Here is a 27,144-nt window from a genome sequence, read left to right as displayed (position 1 = left end):
AACTCGCCTGGATTTGGAGGACAACCGCATTCGTGTCATACAGCCTGGAGCACTTCAGGGACTTGGGAGGCTGCTGATCCTGACACTGAAGGGAAACAAGTTAACAAGTTTACCTCTGAATCTGCCGGCCTCCATCACCCACCTAGACGTGTCCAAAAACTGTATCAATGCCCTGGACCTGCCCTCGCTGTCCACACTGGTCAACTTGCAAGTGCTGAAGATCAACAGTAACTGCCTACGTTCAGTCCCGGAGAGTGCTTTTGACAGTCTGCCTCGACTCCGATCTGTGGAATTGGCAAATAATTTGTGGGTGTGTGAGTGTGACATATTGTATCTTTATCGCTGGCTACTGAGTGGCAGGCTAAAGATGGCCACTGACCTTGTGTGTACTGAACCAATTCATCTTGCACATCGTCTTCTACTAAACCTGTCGGTCGTGGCCATCTGTCCCCGGGTACTAATGCCAAATGAGCAAGTCCCAAGGCTTAGTGTCTCTAGACTGGAGAGAAAGTTGAACTCCTTAGCGGAAACCACAGCACCCGATTTCCAATATTCATTTGTAAATAAAAGGCATTTGGGTGGTCCGATAAATATTCCATCACAGAAAAAATCTTATGAAACGTCCACCACCTCTGAACCGCAAGGTCAAATTCATTATACTAACCAGGATGTTCGTATGACTCATATATTATCTGAACACAACTCTTTAGACATGCTTAGCTATGAGGATTGTTTGTCGCTCAATGTAACACAGCCACTAACTCCACTCCTTGTTAAACCCACAATCTCTATCCCCGATGAAGAACCACCAACGTGGATAGACAACATCACAGTACAGTACTCTGTGAAGAATTCCACCTCACTTGGAACAGGGTCTTTTCTTTCCACATACAAGGCTGGCTACTTGCCTACACCCAACCCTGGACCATTCTCTCAACAGTTATCCCCAGTAATCATAGCTTTGCTGGCTGTGTTGTGTGTGCTGGTAGCGTTCCTAATATTGGGAGTGTTACTGGTGCTGAAAATGGTTCTCCTTCACCACCAGCGGGTGGCTCCACTTCAACAATCCTAAAGACAACTGACTCATGGAAAGTAAACATCATTTTGTAGATATGGTTGATGTCAGCACAAAAGATGAATGCACAATTTGTTTTTAAAGTTTATTTCAGTATAACACAAGCATATACACAACAGTCTATTCTCTGTTCAATTTGTATTATGGCTGTGTATTTACTTTATCTGATGAAACACAACGGAATATGTAAATGATTCATCCCATAATATGCATACATCCAGAGACCCAACTGTAAAATATAAACACCTCAAATGATAAATGCTTATTCATATACCAAAGAGATATGCATTGTAGATTCACAATAGAATTTTAAAGTGTTGATGTCTCTTATCCCTTTCCTGATCAGAAATATCAAATAGAGATGACATAACTTTGAATTTCCTCAAAACGTATTGCACTGTATTATTTATGTTCATTTTCAACAATGATCAAATGAACCAGCAACACTCAGAACTTATATTCTGTAAAATGGGCTACCTGTTAAATTTACTCCACACTCTTGCAAGTTTTATTGAATTTCTAAATTAGAGTGGAGTATGTGGAAGCCATAACCCATGTACTAAACCATGCATATTTAACATTGTCACTAAATGCTGACTTCTGCAACCTCCTTCTTCTTGTCCACTTGTTTGAGTCTGTAGTCTGACAGTGCTGCTTTGATGGCATCTTCAGCAAGCACTACAAATAAATGAGTGAGGTTTTTAAAATGACATGAGCAACTTCAACACATTAGAAAAATACAGAATGTATATGGGATAATGACCATAGCAGTACAATCTATGGATGAACCAAACTAACAATCCAGGCAAAGGTTAGCTTTTGTTTCCTTGCAAACTTACTTGAGCAATGAAGTTTGACGGGAGGAAGGCAGAGTTCTTTGGCAATGTCTGTATTTCTTATCTTAAGTGCTTCATCAACCTGCATGAAAGAATATAGAATATGAAGAAACCCAACAAAACAACTGCAGCATGATATAATCGGCTACGGTTGCTTGGAACAGGGATAAGCCTATAGCCCTAGAATGACTGATATTCCATACATTGCATGTATTCCATATACACTGACATAGAAACACTTGGTACATTTCCATGGAGGGACTCATCTCTGGGGCGTTCTAATTTGCAGTGCTGCATGTGAACTTAACTTACCTAATAATTAATTGCTGCAACTTAGGGTCAGCTTTTGTCATCTAGAATCAGTTCCATTAAAAAGTTCTGGCAGAAAACGTATTTAGTAAAATATTTAAAATATTCCATAAGATTCACACTTATATATGATACTAGATGACAAGTACTGACTGCAAGTCGCAGAAATTCATTATTGATTGAGTACACACAGAGTGCTAGAAGTTAGAAGAATCCCTCCACAGAAACGCAATGAGTGTTCTATGGCTGTGTATACATGTAATGTATGGATTATGGAATATTAGCCATTCTAGGGCTAGGGTAAGCCATACTTACAGATTTCCCCTTCACCCACTCAGTTGCTAGAGAACTAGAGGCAATAGCTGAACCACAACCAAAGGTTTTGAATCTCGCATCCACAATCTTTCCATTGTCATCCACCTGGATCTTTAGACAAACAAGAGTCACTGTTTTGTGAATGTTAGCAGAAAATGAATAGTTGGCATTGGCTTATGGGCCATAAAAAAACTGGATGTGGACAGCCATAAAGGGCTGGCATACCTGAAGTTTCATTACATCACCACAGGCTGGTGCGCCCACTAATCCTGTACCCACATTTTTTGAGTTTTTGTCAAGGGAACCCACATTTCTTGGGTTCTCATAGTGGTCCACCACCTTAAAACAGCGAGACAGAGAGAGAGAGAGACACATGGTCATGGATTAAAGCAAAAATAAAATCTCAAGACTGAGAACATGTTTTAGTAATATTGGTCCTGCTGTTCTACACACTGCCTACTAACAGGTGAAGAAATCACAGACTGAAGCCTTAACCTTACCTTAACCTTACGAAATATCCGAGACCATTAGGGTTTTATGGAAAATGCTTCTAAACATATAGTTTGACCACTTAAAATGCTCTAATCTTTAAAACAAATAACCAAAGATAGCCTATTTACAAGCTTTGAGAGCTTGTAGATCGCTGCTGGCTTCTATGGAATCCAAAAGACTAAAATCAGTCGTGGCGGCTGAGAACTTTAATCCATGCAGACGGAAAGACAAACGTGTTGTTGTTTCTGCTGCAGTTAGCTATGTGGCTACTGTCTATTGCTAAAGGGTTACACCGTCGACAAGGACAAACACACGCAAAATAGACGTTATTCAAGGTTCATGGCATGTGAACCTAAATGGTCACAACATGTTTTTTTAGTTACCTTTTCGTGATATTGGCAAAGCGCCTTTAGCTCCGGGAACAATAACCTTCGGCCAAATAGTACCAAAGAGCCACTCTTTCGTAAGGACACCAGCGCCATGTTGTTGACAAACGATGATTGACGGAAATTCGGAATCGCACGACCGTAAACGAGTGAACATCACAGTACAGCGCTCTGTGCAGTGTTGCCGGATTGTGTGAGAGAAATAAGCAACGAGGTCCATGAAAACCAATCTGGGAACCCATCGCCAAAAAAAAAGGAAAAACAGCGCCCTCTGCTGTTTTTTACGCAGAGCAGAATCTGTTCTTGAGAGATTACATGAAAACAAGCCCAAAAGAAGCTATGTCCATCAGCTATTTGAAAATAGCCGATCTACAAGCTCACAACTTGTAGATCTGCTATTTTCAAAAAAAATCTTGGGAAAAATTGAAATCTTTTTTTAACATTCCAACAACACAAATTGAACTACCAATATTTACAAGCAACTTTACTTTACTCTATCTGAAAATGTTTTGTGCAACATTTGTGCAACCCCTACCAAATTTTTGTTGATGTTTCAAAAATATTTCACATTTTTTACATAAAAATAAATAAATAGCAGATCTGCAAGCATGTGAGCTTGTAGATCTGCTATTTTCAAATAGCTCATGATGAATACTCTTTTGGGCTTGTTTTCATAGACCTGTTGCTTATTTCTCTAACACAATCTGGCAACACTGGCCGTCGTACTCGCGGACAGCGTGTTGTCAGCAGGCTGTTACCAGGCAGACAGACGACAGCCCTTCCAACATGGCAGCGGCAAGCAGCAGCAACGCAGAGGAAACGCACTTACAAGAGATGGAGGAAGACGCAGGGTTGGAAAGAGAGATGGAATCGGACGACGACGAGGAGGGCATGGGTGTCGAAAATTCAGACGACGAAGACGAGGGCGAATCATCAGAGGATGAGAAAGAAAATGAAGCCGAAATCCAACGTCTGGAGGAGCAGGTAATGGACAACGAATGAATGAATGGGTGGTAAACACAGCAGCTAGTGTTAGCAAAAGTTAGCTGCCCCTTATCCTCAAAACAGCCTAAACCGAATCTGAACATAACATTTTATGCAATGCAACCTTATCGGAGCAAACCAGTGCCTGCAAGTGCATTACAGTTGGACTCACAAGACACCGAGCTGATCAAAGTTAACCCATTAGCTTTCTAGCTAATATCGAATGCTAATAGTTAGCCCCCAGGTGACCACAATAGTACCCACGCGCCCTTTTTGATGAAAGACTTTGGACCTTTACAGTCCAGCCACAGTGTGCAAAATACAGTACAATTATACTGTAGCAACGTCACAAGTATTGCTATGTAGTATGCCAGATTGCCTGACCGTACTAGTGCAGATATTTACTCTCGTCTGATCTCATCAGAGGTGGATATTGACACATCTTATTGTTTACGTTTGCCTTTAACGTTACTTGTCTAGCTGCAGATGTGATCACCCAGCCACATTTGCCAAGCTGTATTGATTCTTTTTTGTGTGATTTCAGTTATCCATCAATGCGTTTGACTACAACTGCCATGTGGATCTCATCAAGCTGTTAAGGCAGGAGGGAGATCTGATCCCTCTGCGCAGGGCAAGGCAGAAAATGAGTGAGCTTTTCCCACTCACTGAAGGTAGGTTTATGTAAAGTTAACTGTCTTGACATGCAGGTCAGCAGATGGAGAGCTCTGACCAAGTTCAGTAATATATTGGAAAAGAATTCCACCCACTTATTTACACCTGTAAACCTATGATTTGTTCATAAGGATGATTCTGTTTCTCATTGTTCAATTTGCTTAACACTATGAGACTCCGACTCGCTTGGTTGCCAGTTGCCACTCTCTGAAAATAACTGATTTTGAGTTATTTTCGACCAGTAACACGGTTCTGATAGTTATTTTTGTGGAACCGTCATAAGAAATAATAATATAATATTATGGTCCCCTTTCCTTTGGGGTATTGTTTCACAGTACATTTGCACATAATGTGAAATGTGTCGTCTGCATTTAACCCATCCTAACTATTAGCAGCAGTGGTTAAATGCCATTAATATCGCACCTGGGGAGCAGTTAGGGCCAAGTGTCTTGCACAGGGACACACAGATCTGGGGCTGGGGGCCAAACCATGGACCTTCTGTTTCCCAGGTGTCCTCTCTACACATGGCTATCCCACCGTCATGTAACACAAAGTATGAATTATCTTCACCCTGCAGAGATCTGGCTAGACTGGCTCAAGGATGAGATCCGCCTAACTGAGGAGGAGCCTAACCGGGAGAAAGTTTACGAACTCTTTGAGAGGGCCGTGAAGGACTACATCTGTAAGTGCTTTATATAATAGTTACTGCCTTTGGTTTGACACTGTCACTGAACAAGCATTATATTTATTTAGTTCATTGTCTTCACTTGCAGGTCCAGATATCTGGCTTGAATATGCCCAGTACTCAATAGGTGGAATGGGATTACCTGGTGGGATGAACAAAGCGAGATCCATTTTTGAGCGAGCCCTGACAGCTGTGGGCCTTCACATGGCCAAGGGAGCGACAGTGTGGGAGGCTTACAGGGAGTTTGAGAATGCCATACTGTCCACAGTACAGGTCTGAGTTTCCTTCCTTTGGCACTGATTTCACTAAGCGTTCATTCAAGCACGCTTGTTTTTGCCTACAACCTTTGTCTGCATGCATAGGTCAAATGCAAGTTGTCAGATTTTCACATAGAAGAAGAATCATCTCAGTCAAAATTATCTGGTGTGCCCCTATGATAGTTTTTATTTATTTAAGAATGAAAACAATAATGTTGTACCATGTTTTCAATTTGTGGTGGCTCACTGTTGCTCAATAATAGAATATGCTAAATTCAATGTGCATGATTGAAATCTTGGGATTTCATTTTAGACAAAGGTATGGTACTGATATTTTACCCTCACGTCATTTCAGCCACCCCCCGGCAGTGTTCCCTCCCATGATCAGCAGGAGCTACTGAACACTCAGCTTGAGCGCATCCATACACTGTTCCGCCGCCAGCTGGCCATCCCCTTAATGGGTATGGATTCCACCTCCTCTGGTCAGAGGGGGTGCTCTAAATTGGGGAATGCCCAATAGTATCATGAGTCATGACTAGGGCTGTCACGATCATGAAACTTTACTTGATGATTAATTGTCCTATAAATAATGCTGGTTAACGATTTAATTGCGTTTTTGGCATTGAACATTGGAACATATGAATAAGAATTACATTTCCGTTGGCCTTTTTAGGCTTTGTAGACCAAATTGCACAGGGCAGATATAACAAATAACGATCTACAAGCTCACAACGCGTAGCGATGCAACATGTTGTGCACTGGTAGATCTATTTTTGCAATTTTTTGAAAATGTATGAACCTTTTTTAGCATGGAAATTATTATGACGATTATGTAAAATAATTGTGATTATTTCATATAATTCTGATTAGGTGATTATGCAATAATTGTGACAGGCCTAGACTGAAATACTGAATTGCTGCTTTTGAAGGGATTATTAAGCCTTGTGGGGATTGAGTGTTTGCAGTGTGGCTTTTGAAAAAGCTTTACATGTTGACAAAATGAACACTTCCGCTCCAGGCCCAATTCGCCTCTTGGCAAAGTGAATGACTAAATACTGTGCGAGATAGCCAGATGGTTTGGCTTTGCTCACTTCCTTTTTTGGGTCCTGCTGAATGCCTACCAGAGGCATTTCTGGGGACATTTCTGGGTGCCTATCTTGTTAATAACCTGTGCCAGCTCTCTGGCTATAGTCACTCCTGAGTTTTATACAGATTATGACACAAAGGTAATTGGAAAAGTAATGTCCACTTCTGTAGGAGGTGATCTAATACACATTCACATAACTATGATAAGTAAATCATACATTTAAATGTTTGGATTTCTATTCTATATTGTAAAATACTACTACTACTAATAATAATAATTTGCATTGTGTTTATGTCTTACAAATTGAGCCAACGGTCTTTTGCGTTCTTGTAGACATGGAGGCCACCTATGCAGAGTATGACGAGTGGTCTGAGCAGGGGGTGCCTGAGAAGGTTTCAAAACTGTACAAAAGAGTCCTGCAACAGATGGAGAAGTCCAAGCCATATGAAGATGCTCTGGTACCTATTTTATAAAAACTAAACAATTATGTCTTGTTACCCATATATTAGCAAGTCTGTTTAAATTACATTTGACTCTCTTAAATTATATGCATTGGCATTACAATGCTTTGATATGTCAATGTCTTGCTGCAGATGATAGCAGAGCCACCCAAGCTGGCAGAATATCAGTCCTACATTGATTATGAAGTGAAGGAGGGCGATCCGTTGCGGATCCAGATAATCTTTGAGCGGACGCTGGCAGAAAACTGCCTTGTACCAGACATGTGGGCAAAATACAACACCTATCTGGTGAGTATCCCCTCCCCCACTCCAAGCTGCAGTGTGAGGCTGTGTTTCACGGTGTTAATTTTAATTACTCAGACATCCTGCATCTCCTGCTGAAATTTATTCATGGGGGTTTTAATTGCTTTAATGGGGTGATAATGAGATGCTGACATGGCAAACGCTAAACCCAGACAATAGCCAATAATTCATCAAGATGCCGGTCATATTACGTGTCTGATTGGTGGAAAGATACTTTAATGAATTGGTTCTCAACGTCGGTCCAAATAGACCCCTTACATGACCGTAACTCATCTACACTATCAAATCTGCAGTGATAATTTAACTATTGAGAGTGTACAAATGGAACCAAATGGACCCGTTGAGGGCCCATTTGGTTCCATTGGTACATATGATTAGGCATATGATGAAAGTCTCCTTCCGATTACTGGGAGAATTAATTAAATTAATGGAAGTACAGTATGCCCTAATTCAATTGCTTCAGCTTAGGAATTCAGAGTCATATTTCAAATTATGATCAGGCATTTGTATGCTTTATTTCTTAGATAGGAGATAGTAGAGAGACAGGAAACCAAGGACAGTGAGAGAAGAGAAACGAACGGAACGGAACAATTTGCGACGCGCCCTTCTGTGACGCACGTGGAACTGCCTCTCACATGGACGACGGAGGCTCGCCGTCTCTAGTGGACTTGAGCAACGAGAGGCACCGCCGAGCGAGTCGCCGTGCCGAACGTTGCGAAGTCCACTAGAGAAGACTCAGCGCCGTTTGAGTTATGTACCGATAGGGACAGAATCGTAAATTGTAAATGGCAGTGCCAGCACGAGCACTATTTTCCACCATGGAGGAAAGCCGGCCAGTGCTGTCCTCCTGGAATGTGACACAGTGACTAGGGGCGAAGCAGTTCCGTGTGTGTCACAGAAGGGGGCGTAACACAGAAGTTACTACGACCGGGTTGGAAAAGCCCGGTCGCAGAAGAGACTAAGTGAAACCAGGAGTTGGATTTGAACTGATGTACCGTACTCAGGCTCCCAAGGAGGATCATTATGTGGGGTGTCTATTGGCTCATACCATGTGGTCTGAGCCAATAAACCCCCCCCCCCCTAATGATCCTGTTGATGTGTTTGGTCATTTCTCTTTTATTTTTTGCTAAGAGATATGGCTTACATCAACGAGGTGGAACTGAGGCCCTAAAACATTTGCAAGTGTATGTGGATTGTTAGAAAGTGTGACAATCCACAAACTAAAATTCCATTATTCAATTTCTTTAATGACCATTAAACAGTCGTTTTGATATTCTGTTCCCTCTGGGCTCCATAGGACCGCCAACTGAAGATTAAAGATTTAGTTCTTTCTTCTCATGAGCGTGCCGTCAGGAACTGCCCCTGGACGATGGGTCTGTGGAAGAGCTACTTGCTAGCCCTGGAGAGGCATGATGCAGAACATCAAATTGTGTCAGGTAACCAATAATCTCTAGGGCTACCATGGTGGTAATTTTTTATTATAATCAGGGGTGTAGTGGTCTGCTACACGTTGCTACGGCGTATGACCACCTTTCTTGACCAACACGCACGCGCCCACAGATACACTGGCATTCACGTGCATGCCCGCGAGACTGTGTGCCCGCTACATCGAATCAAGAGGTGTGGCTGTGAATGCCTGGGTGATTTGCATACATACTGTATGCTGTAATAGCTTAGCATGCTTAGCATTTGTTGTTGGTACTTAAAGAAACAATAGCCAGCAGTTAACGGCACTTTGCACCTCACCGCCCCCGTTTCCCCAAACAGTGATGTTAACATTGGTCCCAGGCTCCAGCCAGAGCAACAGGAGTTCATTTCCCCTCTTTGCTGTCTGTGCCTGTCTTCATGGAATAATTAAACTAAAACTAAACATGGTCAGGTAAACTTAAACTGAGTTTCAGAATGGTTTTTGAGTGAAAGATCAAAGCATGTGTAAGCCTGTCACAAAGATGCAAAGTGATATTATACTGTATATCTGATTGACATTTGTAACACTTAAATGGTGCAGCTCGGTCATAAAAGATCGGTTTCTCCGGATCGGGTAAATTGCCGATCACCAATCGAGTCATTTGGATTAAAAATCGGCCGATTTTTAAATCGGTGGCCGAACGATCGGAGCACCTCTATAGACCAATTATTTGTTTACTAACATTGAGACTGGACGCACAGGTGATTGTTTCACGCAATCAATTCTCAACCTGTTGTTTCGGGGTGCGCTGGTTTCAGCACACCCCAACCCCCTCTTGTGTGTTGGCTAGTGAGGCGCGTCCTAGCGAGACCTGACAGAATGGGTTTCATTAAGAGCATACTGGTTGCACGCATACTGGTTCTTATCAGAGTGACGTCGTCTGTTAAGGGGTCTATAGGTAGGCTATTATTAATTCAGTAGGCTGTTTTCTTTACAGATGTTTTTGAAAAGGCACTGAATGCTGGTTTTATACAAGCGACCGATTATGTGGACATCTGGCAAGCATACCTTGACTACCTGAGGAGGCGTGTCGATTTCAGCAAAGGTGAGCTAAGATTTTATGAAAATATAGATGTTATTTTTGTATTTTGATGATCAGTCCCTTTCTGATTCATCTGCTTCTCTTATATTTCTCAGAATCAAGTAAAGAGTTGGAGGAGTTGCGAGCCGCCTTCTCACGGTCTCTGGACTACATGAAACAAGATGTTGAAGAGAGTAGGTTTTGATGTCATATTTTAATTTAATTTCCTAATTATAGTTTAATTCACTTAATTTCACTCACTGATGTGCACTTGCAGGGTTCAGTGAAAGTGGAGATCCATCCTGTACCATAATGCAGATCTGGGCAAGAATAGAGGTAAAAAAGAAAAGAAAACTACTACTAATTGATATCATGTCTACATTACATTGTGATATGATATAGTTTGCTGCATACGTTTTGATGATGTAACAGGGAAAATATTTTACTGCACTAAAAAAAAAATCTTATTTTTAACACATCGGGTGCCAAACACGGTCTGAACCGTGTGTTTACATAGTGGCGGTTCCGAAGCTTCGGTGCCGAACACGGTCTGGACCGTGATTTCAGTCTTTTTGTTTTTTTCGTTTTTCTCCGCGCGGGCGGGGCTAGAGCAGCTCTGGGAGCACCCATTGTAATCCTGCGAAGGAAGTGCCAGATCGCTCACCGGAAACATTTTTTTTTCCCCCATCCGCTTCCTGTCTATTTCCTACTTTGAAACGCCTATATCTCCGAATCTGTTTCCTGTGGGGAAAACTGGTCATGCGCGATGCGCGACCCCCCCCCCCGTTGTAACCCGCGAGGGGAATGTTATGGTTCCAGGCTGTAGTCAGGCTCATGGCAGAACATGAATCGATGCTTTTTTTTGCGTGGATTTGCTTGTAACGCACGCGGAAACGTTAAACAGCAAAGCGCAGTCAATGGGGAGAATGCTGGCACCCACGGTAAGTTGTTATGAAAAAATGCTGGCACCCGATGTGTTAAGTTCAGAAGTCTTTACATAGATCTTGAATAGATGATACAAGACAAAGACAGGTAAAATACATTCATTGCTAGTGTTTAACTCTCTCAGTGCCAAAAAATATGCTCATACTGTGCCAGCATTTTAGTAAAAAAAAAAGCTCAGGAGCCGAGATACATTCTTTTTCAGTAATAAGTTAAACAAGAAGTGAATGGAGCAGCAAATCTTCGGATCACGATATCTTGGGTTCTAAACATTCTATTAAAAAAAAAAAAAAAAAAACTCGGGATAACTCGTGGCTTGGCACTGAGAGAGTTAATATGAATATCTTTGTTTTGGTGTATTCTGCCTCTGAATACAATTACAATTTGGGCACTTAGCAGACGCTCTTATCCTGAGCGACTTACAATAAGCAAGGTAATCACATGCATAGAATGCAGAGAAACAGTGCAGTGCCTCAAGAAAATTGTATCCGGGTAAAACCAAGACCCTAGCATCTGTCTAAACAATTTATACTATCAACATTCTTAAAATTGTGGTCAAGAAAAAAAAAACTAACAAAAACATGAATTAGTGACAAAGATATGTCTGCATGGTAGCCATATCTTAGTCAATCGCTGCCATCAGTCGGGATGGAAGGTGACAGCAAGGGGTACAGGGAGAGTGAAGTGCTAGGGGGTGAGGTAGAGACTGAAAAGGTGGAAAATTGTGTTTGCAGTTCTGACTGCAATGGGGAGTTTTAGCTAAAGTATTTGCAAATGGTACAAATAACTGTATTTCTTCTTTCCTGTACTTGCCAGGCTCTGTACTGCAAGAACATGCAAAAGGCCAGAGAACTGTGGGACAGTATCTTGACAAAAGGAAATGCCAAATATGCCAACATGTGGCTGGAGTACTATAACCTTGAAAGGTCAGCCAGTGTATGTCTTGATAATCAGAAATGAAGTTGCAGAAGCATAATGTGTAAGCAATAATGTAACTAGATGCATTTGTTTGTTTTTATTTATACATATAGGTCGTATGGAGATCCCATGCACTGCAGGAAGGCTCTACACCGGGCTGTCCAGTGCACTACAGACTACCCAGAGCATGTGTGTGAAGTCCTGCTTTCTTTTGAAAGAGTAGAGGGTGAGTTCAGTTTAAAGGTGAAGAATGGAATGTGTTGGTTCCACAGGTACATCTTAATGGCAACTAATACGGTGTATCCACCAAAGAAAAACAAAGCAAGTCCCACCAGTGCCGTTTTGGCATCAACTTCCTGTGGAAAGTCTGCACTTTTTAGCACTTTCAGACAGGGACCTGATCTCTCTTTAGCACCACCACCCTGTTCTGATGTGAACATTTTTAAACATAGCTCTTATCAATGTCACTTCAGAGCTCAGAGCTTAATAGATTAAGAATGAATGGATCAAGAATGAAATCCCTCTATCTCTGAAACACAGTGTTTAAAGGAGTTTGAGGCACTCCACGCTATATCCATGTCTCGTTCATACTGTTCCCATCGTTCGTGCTGACTGCATACAGTGATACTATACAGAGAGACAGGAGACAGGTTCGTTCAGCCCTCCCCTTCTGTTCTCTCCACTGAGTGTATCAATGAATAGGCGTTAATTACTTGACATTCTTCATTAATGTCATCTATCTATTCAGGCCATTAATTGTAATTTGACCTTTGGTTTTCAGTAGTCTAAAGGCTGTAGAGTATAATCACATTTTTGCACTGCAGTTTGCACTAAATGTCACATGTACATTGAACATGATGCTGCAACTAGCCTACTTGAAATTTGTCAGAACAGAAGACAGAAAATAAATATGGTAGTGGTGCACAGTTTTTCTTGACAATAATTTGGCAGTGAGCACCCTCTTGTGGACATAATGGTACTGACCTGTTTTTAAACACATGCAGTCATCTTCTATGGGGGAAAAATTCAAAATAATAATGCGGCAAGCTGTAATTACATTTTGTTTCTAATCTTGTTTACATGTATTCAGTGGACACAGTTTGACAGACTTTGGGCAAGTGGTAGCCTGTATGTTATAGGATGAGCTTGTAACTGAACGGTTGCCGGTGTTATTACCCTGACTAGCAAATTACCCTTTAGTAATGCTCCAAACCGTCACCAGGCTTTCCACACGGCAGAAAGCCTAGTTTTCACTTCTAGTTTTAGAATAAAACATGGACATAACGAAGTATACCAAGATTAATTCAAAGAAACTGTCCAGATTCATAAGATTTCAGAGGTTTATGGGTAGGCCCTACCACTATGACACCCCTGGTTTCCTCTGGAATTATTTTTTGGAAACAGCAGGCCATGTTCGCACCCGGTCAGAAAAGTGCAAAACAAATTGATCCCAGTCTACTGGTCAAGTGTTGCAATTGTATGAATGTAGTACAAACTGAGCACAGTTTCTTAGCAGACTGTCACCAGATGAATACAAATGTTGTAGTATAGTGAATACATTCATCGGATGTTCTTGCGCCCTCTGTCACCTTCAGGTTCTCTGGAAGACTGGGACGCAGCAGTGCAGAAGACGGAGACTCGATTGAACAAAGTCAATGAGCAGAGAGTCAAAGTAAGCACTCTTGTCTGCACGACACAGAACAGATACCCTTTTTTCACTGCTGCCTGCTGATATTAATCTCCTCCACCCATCCCATAGGTGGCTGAGAAAGAAGCCACCCTGGCACGTCAGGAGGAAGGGAAGGTCGAGCAGCGGCAGAAGTTTAAGGCAGAAAAGAAGTCCCAGAAGAAGGGTCAGAAAGGAAACCGAGCTGGGGACAAAAGGAAAGCCAAGCAGGAGGATGAATGGGATGAAGACTCTGGTAAAGACATTTTTGTTTTTGTTTTTTCTCTACAAAACACATGATCAGTGGAAATATATATATATATATGACTATAACATAATAATCCTTGTGTGACAGAACAAGCTCCTAAGAGGCACAGAGGAAATGCTGACCCAGGTACAGAGGAGCAAATGGAGACGGAGATGGGATTATTTGGGCGCAAAGGGGCCACTGGTGGTCACAGGCCTACACCACCTGGTGCTAAAAGGGCCCAAATGGGATCAGCAGCAGTCACTGCACAGATGCAACAGGATGACAAGCCCGAGCTGCGCAATGATAACCTCAGTGTATTCATCAGCAACCTGGCATACACACTGCAGGAGCCAGAAAACAAGCTCCGGACTCTGTTTGAGCCCTGTGGTCCCATCCAGCAGGTGCGCCTCGTCTTCGGCAACAAGGGGAAGTTCAAAGGTTATGGTTACATACAGTTTGAATGCCAAGCATCTGTCCCTGAAGCCCTGAAGCTGGACCGACACGAGGTGGAAGGAAGACCCGTATTTGTATCACCCTGTGTGGACAAAAACGCAAATCCTAACTTCAAGGTAAAAATGCCAGTTGTGTTTGTGTTGGTTTAATGGCTGGTAAATATAAGGTTGATTGTATTTGCACTGGACACTGGACTTTTTTTTTGTCTTAATGACTACTTGATTATCTCTATAGGTATTCAGATACAATGACACTATGGAGAAACACAAGATCTTCATCTCAGGGCTGCCTTACTCATGCACCAAGGAGCAGTTAAAAGAGATCTGCAAGGATCATGGCACTGTCGTAGATGTCCGTCTGGTCACGTATCGCTCAGGCCAACCCAAGGTGAGCTGCTAGGACAGCACGGCTCTTTTTTATGACTGTTCTGAGGCCTATTGACCCCGCACCGCTCCGTTCTATGATGGAGATATGTGAACAGTTATCGTTTGTGTTCTGATTAGCAGGGGACCTGGAAAAAGGAGTAGGAAGTCCTTTAAAAGCACTACAGTGATGTCACTGTAAGTTTCAGTTCTGGGACGACAGTAAATTACATTAGGGCTATTCAAGTTGACATAAATAGTTTTACATAAATAAAACTAATAAATATACTGGACCATTGGAAATATGCTACTGGATGATTTCAATCACAAATCTAAAAGCTCCAGTGAATGTTAGGGCATGCATAGCAGATGTGCTGTGTAACATGCATTACATCTCTTTTGCATTGTTTTACAGGGCCTGGCGTATGTTGAGTTTGCTGATGAAGCCCAGGCTTCCCATTCAGTGTTGAAGTTGGATGGTATGGTTGTAGAAGGCAATACCATAGCTGTGGCCATCAGTAACCCACCTCGAAGAAATAAGGATAACCTTGCTTCTAGTGGACCCATGACAGCCATGAAGCCTCGCTCTATGGTCTATGGATCGTAAGTTTGCTGATAGCACATCTCATACTTAAACCTCTTAAATTGTATTTTGGCAGATTTGGTCTTAAAAACACAATTAACATGCATTATAAACAGATTGAAATCATATTGCCGAAACCAAGGTGGATTTAGCTATATGATTTCATTCTCTTTAGGATATCTGTCTGATTACTCAGATGCATTTTAATACCAATTGTAAACAAGGTAGTAGACTATGAGATTCATCCTCATACCAGTCATTAGGAATCCAGATACTATCTATAGACATTTGCTGGAGTTAAGAGTGATATTGTCAGTCTTGCAACTGGTATTGTAATTTACTCTTTTTTTTTTTTTTTTCCAGGAGAGGGAGAGGACGCACACAGCTCTCATTACTTCCTCGGTCGCTACAACGACAGAGTGGGTCTGCAAACAAAGCTGAGAATGGGACTGCAGCTAAACCCATACCAGGGACAGGCAGTACAGTTGTCAATGCAACTGGAGAAACTGGGGTTGAGGCACAGACAAAACCCTTGTCTAATTCAGACTTTGCCAGAATGCTTCTCCAGAAGTGAAATGATGAAGGGGAGGAGGATGACAACCTTTCTTACAGAAAGCCATCTTGTGTCCTTACAGATTAGTGATGGTGGTGATTTTACTGTATTGAGCACACACTCTGGAGATGAACTCCCCACAACTATGATGCAAGAGCAAAATGGTCACCATGTGAATATGGCCAATAGGTTGATTGACTTCCCTTTAATCTAGTCCTGTCCCTATGTCAGTTCCTGTGAGAAAGCCTTAATCCCACTTGATCGTGTCCTAGAAATCCCTTTCAACAAAGATGAGAATTCTTTTTCACCAGTATGATAGAATGTGTAACGACCAATTGTTGTTTAGCTTTTTAGGGGAGGTTGGTAAATATATTTTATAAAGAAAAAAGAAAACTGCATAATGTTTCTGTGTAAATATATCAAATTATACACCTGAAGTTGCAGGGTGTATTCTTCTGTTGTGCTGACTTGGTGATAGGGAATTAAGTCCGGCAAATCCATAGGAGAGAGTATTTTTTTAAATGTTCACAGCCAAACATGATGTATGTTAAGAAGTTATATGCAAACATTTGATATTTCAGATGTGATGTGTTATAAGTGGTTTGTGTGTGTATGTGTGTGTGTGTATACAAGTTGTATTTATTACAATAATGTAAAGAAATACTTTAAGGAAATCCTCAAAGTTGTGCAGCTTATCTTGAACCCCCGAGGACGCAGCAAACATGCAGTTTTGTCAGGCATAATTTTTTCCCCCTTCATTACTTAAAGGAGTAGTTCACCCAAAAAATGACTTATTTTCTATCAATAGCACACCCCATGAAGTCTTGAAATCATGGATGTTTTTTTGTTTTTGTCGCATTCCTAAGCCAATAATTTGATTACCGGCGGAAAGATGCTAATGTATCCGGTAGGAGACACAAATTAGACTCTTTGTGTCTCCTACCAGAGATGCACACGGTCAGTAAAAAATGGCTTAGGAATGCGACAAAAAACAAAACAAAATCCATCATGGGGCGTGTAATTGATAGAAAATAAGTCATTTTTTGGGTGAACTACTCCTTTAATTTAATCTATGAGTTACAATAACCTGTATGACGTAATGGAAAACTGCAAAAGCCAAAGGGTGCAGAAAGATAAGTTAAATGCCTGCCCTACACGTCATGTTACTAATACCTGAGGGTTGGGAGAAAGGTTATGGGTTTTCATTGCTGAAACTATTTAACGGCAGTTCAATAGTGCACAAGGCTAGGCTGTTTTGTTATACAAAATGTTACTATATAAATAGGAGTGTATCCAACAGGACGTAGGTCCAGTTGGACACTGTGTTAATTTTTACATTTGATGTAAAATATACATGACGATTGGAATCCCTTATAGTTATTTGCAGTTTGCAAATCAGTTCAGTTGCAGACATGATTTTTACAAAGGATTTTATTGCCTACTGTATGAAGCTGCTGTCCCAGTGGGTAATAAGCTGACAGCTCTGAAATATTCTGTAAAATAGCATAATACTACACGTTTTATTTGGTCCTGCATAGTCCACTATTATTAGAGGAAAGAAAACTATGCAGCATTACAAGTAAAGCGTTAAAATGGCATCCTCACTTTTCTTCCATGGAAAGGTTTTGTCCTTGTATTGCTAATAGCATTCCATGGTCAGTTAATTTGTCCTTTGGATCAGGAAGGATATTTTCTATGTGCTATGTTGTAATTTTCAACAGGTTGCCATAGTTTTGTAAACAATTTAGGACTTTCATAAAATAAGGAATAAAAGCTATATGTATTGATGTTATCACCACAGTGGCCTAATTTAAAAAAAGTATTGGTCTCTAAACATCCTACAGAAAAGGCGTGTTGTGCATTGTTTTTGAATTTAAAGGTCATATTTTTGACTTTATGAAACAATAGATGGCTATTTCGGCCAAGTTGAACAGCTGATCGGCTAGTATTTGATAACTTTAAATTTACCGCTCTACCCTTTTACTTTGCTGTAAAATGTCATGTCATGCTATTTTGTTGTTTCTGGTCTAAGTTTTAATAAATAAATAAAACCTTGTTCAGAGTGATCTCCAGTTTGTTCTTGTTGACAGCCATTACAACAGGAAGCTAATAAAATAGTTTATTTAATAAAATAATTTAGAAATATGAAAGTGCTTGACAGTGTAATGAGAAATGATCTTTAGAGATAAAGGAAATCAGGAGCCAATCTACATGAGCACCAACTACACATTTTCAATACCATTTGTCAGTATTGTGAAGCATCCCAAATTAAGCATAGACCTAAATGCATGAGACCGTCTTATTTTCATATTTGCAAGTGTAAATAGTACTACATGCATATATAACATTTTAAAATGCCTCCACATTTCAGCAGCAAAATCCTTAATTGAAAATAAACAAACTAGAAGTGTGAAGTTTTCCTTCTGGAGATGTACAGGTATCTGTTCACAAGCCCAGCAAAAATCTAATTTCAGTTTGACACGGTCTATGGCAGGAGTGAGACAGGACACCTAATGCCATGCATGCTATGGAGGTGCCAACATTTTCCTGTAACAGTGTCAGAGTCAAAAACAAATAAAAACAATGTATTAAGCATAGCCAGGTGACTGGCCAACTTAAGAAACATAAATATGTTATTAAATAATCTAAAGACAATAGTATGAACAACCCTGCATGTCCTATTTGATCATGATAGGCTCCATCACATTTCCCAGGTGTGTACTGGGATAGTCTGTTTGCAGTCAGGGCAGGCCTGGTGATCACTAGCTCCTGGCAAACCCACAGCATAATCAGTAGTAGCGATCAACAGTGTGTCCAGAGTGATCTCTGTGCATTTGGCTATGAAGCGAATGAAAGGTCGAACATCACCCTCGTTGGCCGTGTCCAGAGCTGCGTAATACTCAGACCTTTGTTCTTTGCGAATTGTAATGGGTGGGTAACGTGCCTGCATGAGTACCAGGTTCATTAGCAGCCGTGATGTGCGTCCATTGCCATCGACAAAGGGGTGTACATAAACCAGTTTGTAGTGGGCGAGTGCTGCATACTCAACAGGGTGCAGCTGAAGGGCCTCCTCAGTGTTGAGCCACTCGACCAGTTCTTGCATGTGTCGGTCAAGATCCTGAGGGTGGGGTGGAATATGGTGGCCTACAAACACCTGGTTGGTGCGCAGCCTCCCTGCCTCCACAGGGTCAGCGTAGCCAAGCACTCTGCGGTGGATCTCCAAGATGTCTGTGACGGCGATGTCTCCAGCTCTAGACAGCAGGGTGGTGTTAATATATTTCATGGCTGCATCTACGCCAATGGCCTCATTCTGCTCCTGCAGGCTCTTGCCAGGTACGGCATAGCGCGTCTCAATGATGTGGCGGATCTCGGATAGAGTCAATGTGTTACCTTCAATGGCCACTGTGTGGTATATATGGTGGTAGTAGGTTTCCTCCATTACCCGTCGGAGGGCAGAATTACCCTTGGGAATGGACATAAGCCGGCGCACTTTGCTGTCGATGATACCAAAGTGACGTTGGTCAATCTCCTCCACCAGAGGGAGGGTGCGGTCTCTGCTCACCAGAGCCCTCTCATGACAAGGTGAGATAGCCAGGGCCTTGGTATATAGGTGGTCTGCTTGGACAACATCCTTCTCTTCCTCCAAAATGGTCCCAAGCTCTGTCAGGGCATCCACGAAGTCAGGGTTCATGTTGAGGGCATGCATCAGCAGCTTGTGAGCCTTCTCTCTCTTCCCTTGTTTTTTCATCTCCAAAGCCTGCTGCAGAGCTGCTTTGGACTCCAGCACAGTCTCTGAAATAAAAGAAGATACATTATTGGCACTGCAATATTTTAACATTGAAAAGCACAGCCTTAATTCTGGAAACCGAAGTAACTGCTTACCTTTGCTTGGTTTGGACCTAAGAGGCAGGACATCAAGGGCGGTAAAGGGAACAGTGAGACTGGTTGACTGAACGGTGGGCTTTTGGGAGCTGCCCCAGAGCTGGCAGCGTAACTGGGCAATGCCCTTCAGCATGGAACAGCACTGGTCTTCTACCCCTACCAGTGGCATCCAGAGTGCCACCAAAGACCCAAGAAGAACACACAGAAGCGGACCCCATCCTCCAAGGACACGGCAGCTGGTGTAACGCCAGATCATTATAGCAGCCATCACCGGTTACATACATTTTAAAATAACACATACCCCATCTACTACTGCACTTTTCCAGCTAATGGTATACAATACGTTGAGATGTGAGAGGAGTACAAACACATTCAGTATAACAGCTGTCAAGACTTCACCATCAACTCACATTACATTTCTACCATGTAGCTAACTCTACTTAGCTTTGCAACCAGTGGCAGTGACAACTGGATCGTGTTGTTGTAACCAGTGACAAGTTAAGACGGGTCTAATAAACAGCCTGGCGTCCCTGTAGTTCTGAAGTCATGTCGATGACCTCATCAGTCTTGCCCAAGTATGGAGGGACGGCGGATCTGAGATTATGATTTCAGAAAGTGTGAAAAATATTCCCGCACACACACTCACAAGAACACAATATGTGAGGGGGAAACCGCCGATCGGTCCAGTAGTTTGCTAGCCGCAGACACACAGACCCTCTTCTAGAGGGCTTGCCTTTGCCACGCCGTAATAAGGAAAATGAAGAACCGCTGTCTTGTAAAAATCGGACGGTAAAGAATTAGAAATTAGTGATACGATAACCCTAAACCCTTCACTCGAAGTCAAGGCCGTGTACCAAAATACACATCATCAACTTCCTGGAACTGAACAAAGGCTGGACTTGTGAACGTATTGCAACATGATTGGTCGGAACCATGATGATAGATGTTGCGGATTGGCTGAAAACGCAGCAATACAAGAACAGGTACGTAGCAGTCAGTGATTGGACGGAGCGGACAGGAGGGCTTGGAGGGTGGAAACGTCACTTCGTAGTTGTATGTAGGCCAGTGGTGGAGAAGTACTGATATTATTGTGCTGGACTCTGTATTTTATTTTCATACATTTCATTGTTGAGCCACTAGGTGGTGCATGTATGTTCTGTAACTCTTTAGCCTCTGTCACTGTGGTCTAATTTGGGCCTAATTAAGGGGACATTAGGAACACCTGTTTACCTCAGTATGCCCAGAGAAAACTCAGTGTGCAAGTTGTGTCTGCAGATAGCAGACATTTTTGACATCTACTCAGTTTGTGATCACCATAGGATCATTGCTAGTAAGTTTGTGCATTCCTTTGTTGTTCCATAATATTTTGCATTAGAAGATGCAATTCAACATTTGACCAGTAGGGGAATCAGTAATGTTATCTCTGCGGGCGCAACTCTTGCGCAATGTCTTAAAAACATTTGACCGGATGAAGACCGAGGCAAATTAAATACTTTCTTCAACTCATTGGATAGCTTTTATGGTGCGCTAGAACTTAAAACATCTGAGAGAGTGGCGGAAATGCTTTACTTTTTGGATACGATGTGCAGAAAGGGGTAAGAAACATGTAAAGTGGAAAATGTGCGACAATGTCGACCTCAAACGGCAGAGACAAACGAGGAACCTCATCTCGGAGCTATACAGCGGAGGGAGAGGTTCCGTAGGGGCTAAGCAGTAGGCTACTATGACTGTCCATACTGCTATGACGACATGGTATGGCTATTTTTATGCCAAAAGTGTTTGATTTTATGACTTTCTTTTAGAATAGTATTGTAATAGTATAGTACTGTATTTTGATGACATAGTATTATTGACTTGTTTTTTATTTTACAACATATTGTATAGCTTTGTCTTTAATTTTGGTCTACTACATGGTATGACCTTTTTTCATTTCTTTTAATAGCCACATTTTTACAGAAGCCATGCTTTTTTCTCCTTTTCTTTTTTCCTTAAATGGGATCTTTACCTTCAAACAGATGAGGGCAGTATTGCACTGAGTATATAGGCTACTGTAGAGTAGCACATATTGATGGTTACAGCAGCAGAACAAAAAGCAAAACATATTTCTACTATTTGTAATTGGGATTGTAATATTGAGCTTTCACTGATTTAGTTAATATATGCCCTTGATTTATTTGTTATATCTGTATATTTGTGCGTGTTAGATATTGAGTGACATGTCCTTTACACCAGTTATTACTGAATAATGACCAGCCTGTGATGATGATGATGATAATTGATTGACTGATTGATTTATTTTAGTAGAGGGCCATGTCAAGCCGTTAGCTATAACATATAGATCCAAACATAACTACAGGCTGTTCTATGTTGCTGTAAACACACATGCGGTCAAGGTCAATATAAGACCTACCCATGGCTGACTTTAATTTGTGAAGGAGGTATGTCCATCATGTCAGTCTCACAATATACTTAGGCAATAGCCACAGTTTAACCATGCTCACACAACCACAGGGTGCCCTGGTATAGCTTTTTCTCCCACTGTAGACATACATTAAGACTGGGCTTGGACTAGAGAGAGAGAGAGAGAGAGACACAAACAAACACAGATGTACTGGGGAGAGAGAGAGAGAGAGAGAGGGAGAGGGAGAGGGAGAGGGAGAGAGATTCTGTATGAGAACTTTAATCACAATACAGCAAATGATTAACAATTGTTTGGGGGGAAAGTAGATGTTGCATTCTGTGAATTGTCCTCAGTGCTATGTAATTTCCCCATTGCACCAGGCTACATATATATTATTACAGGTTCACTTGGGAAGAGCATGCACTCCATAATGCATGAAATGAGGCCCATTGCTGGACACAGCAAGAAAAAGACTAGGCTTTCATATTTAAAGCATTTGTTCTTCTGTCGGAAAAATTGTGTAGGGCTGGCACAATGTCAAATCACTCATTTCATTTGTAATTATGATTGTAGTTTTTGTTTGACAATGGCTGTGTAGTATACTTTACTGTGAATAATGAATAACATATAAGTGCACTTATTTATCTGCATCTCATTGTCCTTAGACCAGTACTTAGTAAGATATGCATACAATTATTTTTACCATTTACCATAACAATAATAATAATAATTCAACTGAGAAAGCCCTACTGTATCTCCCCATGCAGGTTTTGTGCTTTAAATGGCAAACCCGGACCTGAGGGAGCAGGAGGGAACATGATGGTGGAGGAGGTCAGAGAGGTAGGGGGCAGCTAGGTTGGACCTTGTATTGTGATTTTATTGTAGGTAGTGAGGAGTATTTTGAAATGTATTCTGTATTTGACTGGGAGTCAGTGAAGGTCATGGAGGACTGGTGTGATGGTGTTTCTTGAGTGTTTACTGGGTAGTAGGAGGGCAGCAGAGGTTTGTATACACTCACTGTACTTTATTGAGGACTTTGGTGGTGGTGCCGTAGAGGAGGCTATTGCAGTTGTCAAAAAAACTGGATGTGATGAAGGCATGAATGAGTTTCTTGAGTAGTGTGTGACAGTTTGGGTCAAAGGCCGGCAATTTTGCGGAGGTGGAAAAATGATGTTTTGGTGATCATGTAGATCAAATTACAGTTAGTTACTCTGAGACTGAAAAGATACAGACTAGATCATTTGTAATGGTGCACTTCCTTCAAAAGACTGTGGCTTTCTTCATGTCTGTGCAACTAAATTAGAATTTACTGAAAAAGATAAGTGTGACTTCACTAGCAGAACATTCTCGGCTTGTCCGGCATTGCTGGGGTTATCCCGCAGACAACAAGTTGCAAAATAATAACACGTTAATCAGAGTGTTCATGTTTCGATACCCAGCACTGGATGATGATCAGGCATGTCCATATTTGGGCAGGCACATAGTTCTGTCATTTAACTGTTGCCTATAACAAAGTTGATTTTGTGCTGATCTCCATGTATGGGCATAAAACCGTAGTATAACAATGTCTGATTCGGGGTGACAGCTGGGATCTCTATATATATGCATATATATAACTGGGAACACACACTCATGGATATCTCCATATATGGGCATATGATGTGCAGATTGCTGCTGATGTCAGGCGTATTTATTTACTGTCATTGCTGGGGTTATTGCGTAGGACAACACGTTGCGAATGTCCAGTGACAACCGCAAGATTATCTTTCTTGTTTTGTCTTTATTTTGTCTCCCAGAATGTGGGACGTAGTGGTGTCATTGTTGTAAATGACATTGAAGGGCATGAATATTTTATTTTATTTTTTACCAGTTATGTATAATATTTTTGTAAAAGGCAGAATCAATACATGCACTTTAGGTTAAATTGTGTGTTTATTCAACAACACATCCATGCACAGAGGATGCATCAGAGATAGATCACTGGAAAATGCTTTGCTTCAAGAGGTAGAAACTCCACAATAAATACTGAAGATATGTTCATAGCATATAAGTTCTTTCATTATGTCCTGCATGTACTTCCAGATATCAAACCGTTAACATGGCGAGGCCTGCAGCAGAGGACAGAAACTGTGTTCTTTCACACATTAAACCCACATCATCTTTGCACAAAGCAACACCTACGTAGATCAGTCAACTTACTGGCAGTAAGACCTTGTTCTCAGAAAACATATTTGTGGTCGACATTTAGTTTCCATCCATACTGAGTCTGGCAGGGTGCTAGCATGGGTGCTAGCCACATGTCTAGATTAGACATGTAGTCTAATAGATAACAATGTTTCCTGCTCCTCACTCTTGTGGTCAGATATTCAGAGATTTGAGCCTCTTGTTAGTTTCACACAGTCTTGCTCCTCCCTGCCAGTAAGAACACTGTGAAGCTACAGAGAAAAAACATGTGTGAAAACATGCCAAAAGTGAAATTACACCAGCGATGCATTCACCTATGTAGGACACTCCTTTTTGCTTTTCTACTTTGTTTTTTTGTGACAATTATGAGGCATTCTGGACAAAAGCCAAATATTGAGATCTTTAATCTTCTTAAATGTCTTATAAATCTAATAAATGTGTTTTTAAAAAATGAAATGGTAGCAGTGACACACTTACAGAAACGGCCAACACGCCGAAGGACCTACCATATCCAGCTCTAAATGTGTCAACTGGAAAATAAATACAAATCGGTTTGCATCATGTCTATAATATGCATCTAAGCAATTCATTATTTAACAGATTTCTTTTTTACTTTATTGTCTCCGCCAGACCGAAAGGCATGGCCGAGACTATGTTTTGCACCCCCTCCGTCCATCCGTGTGTCCGTGTTTGTGTCCGTCTCCCTCTCTGCGGACATCTAATCTCTGGCACCGTTGGCTTGATCACAGCGAAACTGTGCACACACACTCACACTCCCTCAATGTCGCTCACTGCTCAAAATGATATATTTCCTCCTGTGTGAACACTTCTGTAGTGTTTAACAGTCAGTTGGAGGCCCACTTGCAATACCCTCGTGGCCCACCAGTAGGCCCTTGCCTACAGATTGGGAATCACTAAAATACACAAGCACATTTTCAGCACTGCTAAAAGCATGATTGACATATACTTTTAACGATGATTGAATTCCTGTTGTATTTTCTGTGTAAACTATGTAATGACTTTTCAAATCGGACTTCATGGCAGCAAAATCATCTGTGAAATACCTAGGTTGTATCTTGGATGGTAACCTAGATGGCCGAAATAGTTAAAAATAGAAAAAAATTCTTGCAAGGACAGCAAGGTACTTAGATAGGGAGACAGAACAGGTGGTGGCCAACTCCCTTATAATGTGCCATTTTGATTTTGCATGCACATCTTGGTTCGAGGGCTTAATGAAATCCCTCAAAACCAAGCTACAGTCAGCTCAGAATAGACTGATCAGGGTCATTCTATGGTTAGGACCCAGATCCCATATAGGTAGGATTCGGAAACCAGTTTAGAGAGCTCAACTGGCTGGGTAGAATCCAGGGTAACCATGGCCAGATTGACCATGGTTCATAAGATAATATATGGCGAGGTTCCCATATTTTTAAAGACATGTTTTACTGAGAGAAGCGAAGTACACCATTGTTTCACCAGAGCCAGTGTAGCAGATGTGAGCCATCCGGCTTTTAAAAGTAAAGTTAAGCAAAGAATAATTTACTTACTTAGGAGCCTCCCAGTGGAACGACCTCGAATCTAGTGTCAAAATGACCAATCTGAGGACTTTTAAGCAGAAGACTAAAGCCTGTCTATTAGAAAAGGTTCCCCTATAGAGGGTCACTAGACTAGGGAAAGATAGGGGAGCACTTGTTTGTATGTATGTACTGTGTATGTGTTTTGTATTGTTGCGTACTGTAAGTTACGTGTGTTTTTGTACTGTAATGTATTTTTATTAGCGGCGCTAGCCGCTCTATACCTTTAGGTATAGAGCGGATATTAGCCCTCTATACCTGGCTTTTGCGTCAACGTTCTGATTGGTCAGGCTCGCCAACGTTCTGATTGGTCAGGTCCGTCAACGTTCTGATTGGTCAGGCTCGCCACCGTTCTGATTGGTCAGGTCCGTCAACGTTCTGATATTAGCCCTCTATACCTGGCTTTTGCGTCAACGTTCTGATTGGTCAGGCTCGCCAACGTTCTGATTGGTCAGGTCCGTCAACGTTCTGATTGGTCAGGCTCGCCAACGTTCTGATTGGTCAGGTCCGTCAACGTTCTGATTGGTCAGGTCCGTCAACGTTCTGATTGGTCACTATTCATGACATCACTATGTTACTATTCATGACATCACTATGATGTCTACAAAAGCAAAGGACATACATCCTCGATCCAGAATTTGACACGGTTAATCGACCCAATCAAAACAACTCTGATATGCGGTGATCTCAACATATGCCTTGGTGAAAACCCCAACAACCACGTATCAGAATCTCTTCAGAAACTAGGCTTCACTCAACTCATACAAGAAGCAACCCACTTTGAGGGAGGACACATAGACCACGCGTACTTCCGAAACAACGGACAAGTCACTGCACATCCATCTCTGTACAGTTCATACTACACAGCAAAAGACCACGATGCTTTGCTAATAACACTAAGGTCAATATAAAGACTCTGGGTACGGCTTATAAATTGTATACATTATTTCATAAAACATAAATATCTTTCTCGTACCACATGTATACACAAGGTTTATTTTTTATTTCCTCATGTTTTTTTAGGG

At 41.5% G+C, this 27,144-nt stretch overlaps 3 protein-coding genes across 3 annotated transcripts; 1 reads left to right on the top strand and 2 right to left on the bottom strand.

Moving 5' to 3' along the window:
* Window positions 1–1,146: 1,146 nt before the first annotated feature.
* On the bottom strand, window positions 1,147–3,557 carry iscua (iron-sulfur cluster assembly enzyme a). Its single transcript, XM_084055113.1, has 5 exons — window positions 3,411–3,557; window positions 2,761–2,874; window positions 2,536–2,646; window positions 1,915–1,993; window positions 1,147–1,753 (listed from the first exon to the last, which is right to left on the bottom strand). The coding sequence occupies exons 1-5, from the start codon at window positions 3,507–3,509 to the stop codon at window positions 1,662–1,664; spliced, it is 495 nt and encodes a 164-aa protein (XP_083911239.1). The 5' UTR covers window positions 3,510–3,557; the 3' UTR covers window positions 1,147–1,661.
* A 633-nt stretch (window positions 3,558–4,190) lies between these two features.
* sart3 (spliceosome associated factor 3, U4/U6 recycling protein) lies at window positions 4,191–18,144 on the top strand. Its single transcript, XM_084056089.1, has 19 exons — window positions 4,191–4,397; window positions 4,942–5,068; window positions 5,647–5,751; window positions 5,843–6,027; window positions 6,367–6,472; window positions 7,432–7,556; window positions 7,692–7,847; window positions 9,160–9,298; window positions 10,268–10,375; window positions 10,468–10,545; window positions 10,629–10,687; window positions 12,110–12,219; window positions 12,325–12,437; window positions 13,807–13,883; window positions 13,971–14,133; window positions 14,233–14,696; window positions 14,815–14,967; window positions 15,358–15,545; window positions 15,889–18,144. The coding sequence occupies exons 1-19, from the start codon at window positions 4,200–4,202 to the stop codon at window positions 16,097–16,099; spliced, it is 2,865 nt and encodes a 954-aa protein (XP_083912215.1). The 5' UTR covers window positions 4,191–4,199; the 3' UTR covers window positions 16,100–18,144.
* Window positions 18,145–18,183: 39 nt separating this feature from the next.
* On the bottom strand, window positions 18,184–20,823 carry ficd (FIC domain protein adenylyltransferase). The gene is made up of 2 exons (XM_084056090.1): window positions 19,961–20,823; window positions 18,184–19,870 (listed from the first exon to the last, which is right to left on the bottom strand). The coding sequence occupies exons 1-2, from the start codon at window positions 20,226–20,228 to the stop codon at window positions 18,780–18,782; spliced, it is 1,359 nt and encodes a 452-aa protein (XP_083912216.1). The 5' UTR covers window positions 20,229–20,823; the 3' UTR covers window positions 18,184–18,779.
* Window positions 20,824–27,144: the final 6,321 nt, after the last annotated feature.

The sequence above is a fragment of the Gymnoscopelus microlampas genome (genome assembly GCF_963454915.1).
Source record: "Gymnoscopelus microlampas genome assembly, chromosome: 4".
NCBI classification, from domain to species: domain Eukaryota; kingdom Metazoa; phylum Chordata; class Actinopteri; order Myctophiformes; family Myctophidae; genus Gymnoscopelus; species Gymnoscopelus microlampas.
This window is presented reverse-complemented; position numbering and strand designations above follow the sequence as displayed.